The following is a 2,599-nucleotide window of genomic DNA, read 5'->3' as shown; positions in this document are numbered from 1 at the left end:
ACACTAAGTTTCAGTCTTTCTCGTGTCAATATTATATTTTGCCATAATCCAAGTATTAATTAATTGTAAATGAACGGACATCGTTTCAGACTTCTGTATCACGAGTAATTCAAAAGTGGTCGTCATATGTGCGGGTGTGAGGCCATCTAAGGGTGAGACACGATTGGACTTGGCGCAACGAAATGCGGAGATAATGAAAACCATAATACCGATTCTGACCGGTTACAGTCCAAACGCGGTGTTCCTGGTTGTCAGTAACCCAGGTGGAGTTTTAGAATAAAAAAAAAAGGACATAAAACAAAATTTATTATATAAAATCAGAGGGGACATACATTTTTCTTGCGTACGATAATAGACAATTCGAACGATACATAGAAATGTTGATTATAACATTTATATGTAATGTATTTCCTATTTTAGCTTTGGGTTCAAATGAATTAAACCGCGATTAGAAAAGGAACTTTTACTTTTAGTTGACATTTTGGCATGGGTTACGTGGAAAGTGAGCGGATTACCGGCGAATCGTGTAATCGGAAGTGGAACTCTTCTCGATTCTGCGAGGTTTCGTTATTTAATCGCTGATCGCATAGGGATAGCACCGAAGTCCGTTCACGCGACGATTATAGGCGAGCACGGTGAATCTCTGGGTGAGTCCAGTCAAGAAGCTTTATAAATCTTGTCATTATTTTAATACTAGAACTACCAGTTAAAATGACTACCAGTTTTGAGAGGAGAAATGCATATATAAAAAAGTTGGTAGTTCTAGTGTTAATAAAACATCCCTTATTTCATTTCAATTACCCAAAGGAATTCTACGATAAAAATCGTTTAGATCTTAGTTCTTTCATTTATTTCCCTCCCTCATGCTTCATGCATTCATTAATTAATACTTAATTACTAATAAGAATAAATATTCAAATATTGAGATGTACGAAGACTTTCGTCCGGGTATAAAACGAATCCAACGCGAGTACGAGCTGATCTAATTTTTCGCGTCTTGCCGAAGGAGAAAGCAAGACAGTTACGTATATCACGCGTATTTAAATTAATCTGAATCTACATTTCCTAGTTCCGCTCTGGTCCGGAGTGAACGTTGCGGGCGTTCAGTTTCGCGACATCCTGCCAAATATTGGTCTCGAGACCGACGAGGAACGATGGTTCGAAATTCCTAAGGAAGTAATCAGACTGTGAGTGTCTTTTTCGCAATTTCCTCTATGCTACCGGAAGGCAGAAATAAGATGAACTTCCGATTGGTTTCAGTGGGCCGATGGTGAGATGCCTGAAAGGATACACGAACACGGCAGTCGGTCTCTCGACTGCTGACATCGTGAGGGCTATTCTGAGTAACTCGCAGAGAGTAATACCGGTTTCAACAATGATTCAGGTATAAAAGATCGCTACCGTTTCTTATCTCCAATTAGCAACAATTCTTTGTCGTTCGTACGTTGAGCATAAATTAAATTAAGTATAATCGGCTCAAATTGAAGCAGTCAATTAATAATGACTGTCCAAATTATAATGACCAATCGTTAAAAAATTATACAATTCATATTTTACAAATCATATGCTAATTAGTATAATACAGGAAAATTATGTTTGCAGGGTCATCATGACGTTTGCCACGAGATGTACCTGTCCCTGCCATGTACCCTCGGCGAGAACGGCGTAACGAACATCGTCCGAATGCGTATCACGGAGTTCGAGAAAAAATTGTTCCGGACATCAGCGAACCTCGTGTACGACGTGCAAAAGGATATTAAAATATCGTGATCAGTTCCACGTTGTCCTTTCCAAACACTGTATTGTACTATTTCGTACCAGTTTCCTGTGTTACCCTCGTGTAAAAAGTGTCGTTAAATATATAACCTGGATTTATGTATCACCCCGTTCCGTACCGACGTCGTCGCCGGGCGAGAAACTAACGAGTTTAAATGTACGGACGACTTCCTTGATTAAAACTCGCTTGCAACCGGAGCCCGGTTTCATTACACGAAGCGAGCACGTGCGGCGGCGAAGACCCCTTCCCTTCTTACGTGTCTTTTTCATTTCACCTATAAATCGCGGATGCTGGTTTTAACTCGATGACGTCAATGACCTATCTCACGATGTTCACGGAATTTCCAGAAAGTTTGGTCCGGTTTCTGTGCGTCTGTCCGAGAATCAAACGGGAACGTGCGCCTTGAATAAATTTATCCAAGAAATTCCGCAAATCGCTAGCATATGAATAATGATTTATTTAAAATTAAGATAGCTATGATCTCACGCAAGATTACGATTCTTATCTTAATCGTCGCTTGATACGAAATTAAATGATCGATCGAAGGGTTGAAAACCGTGTCACGGAGTCGCGCGGCGGGTCGCGTTTTCCCGTAGCGTGCGTGCAAATAGCGTCTGGTGACCGGTGGATGGTACCAGAACGTCGGAATTCCGCCGCAGGCTAGGCCGCGGCAAGGTGAGAGAGCAGTGCGGGAACCGGTCACAAGATGTCGTATTCAGGTGAACCGATAACACGAGTCCGGTGTTACGGCATTCGAATGGGAACAGTGCCGTAAGAATCGGCGCCGTTTTTCGAAGAACGCTAAGTAGTTCTTAGGCGTTC

General features: G+C 41.6%; 1 protein-coding gene across 1 annotated transcript in view; it reads left to right on the top strand.

Annotated features, from left to right (window-relative positions):
- Window positions 1-1,882, top strand: part of LOC108625675 (L-lactate dehydrogenase) — a 4,189-nt gene extending 2,307 nt beyond the window's left edge. Inside the window, exons 5-9 of the mRNA XM_018025864.2 lie at window positions 90-263; window positions 474-647; window positions 1,070-1,187; window positions 1,261-1,384; window positions 1,603-1,882. Of these exons, the coding sequence (XP_017881353.2) occupies window positions 90-263; window positions 474-647; window positions 1,070-1,187; window positions 1,261-1,384; window positions 1,603-1,770 (758 nt within the window). The 3' untranslated portion in view covers window positions 1,771-1,882. The remainder of the gene's footprint in view (window positions 1-89; window positions 264-473; window positions 648-1,069; window positions 1,188-1,260; window positions 1,385-1,602) is intronic.
- Window positions 1,883-2,599: the final 717 nt, after the last annotated feature.

Source organism: Ceratina calcarata, unplaced genomic scaffold, assembly GCF_001652005.2.
Source record: "Ceratina calcarata isolate Rehan_Ccalc_2016 unplaced genomic scaffold, ASM165200v1 scaffold369.2, whole genome shotgun sequence".
Lineage (NCBI taxonomy): Eukaryota > Metazoa > Arthropoda > Insecta > Hymenoptera > Apidae > Ceratina > Ceratina calcarata.
The sequence above is the reverse complement of the archived record's forward strand: the minus strand, read 5'-3'. Positions and strand labels throughout refer to the sequence as shown.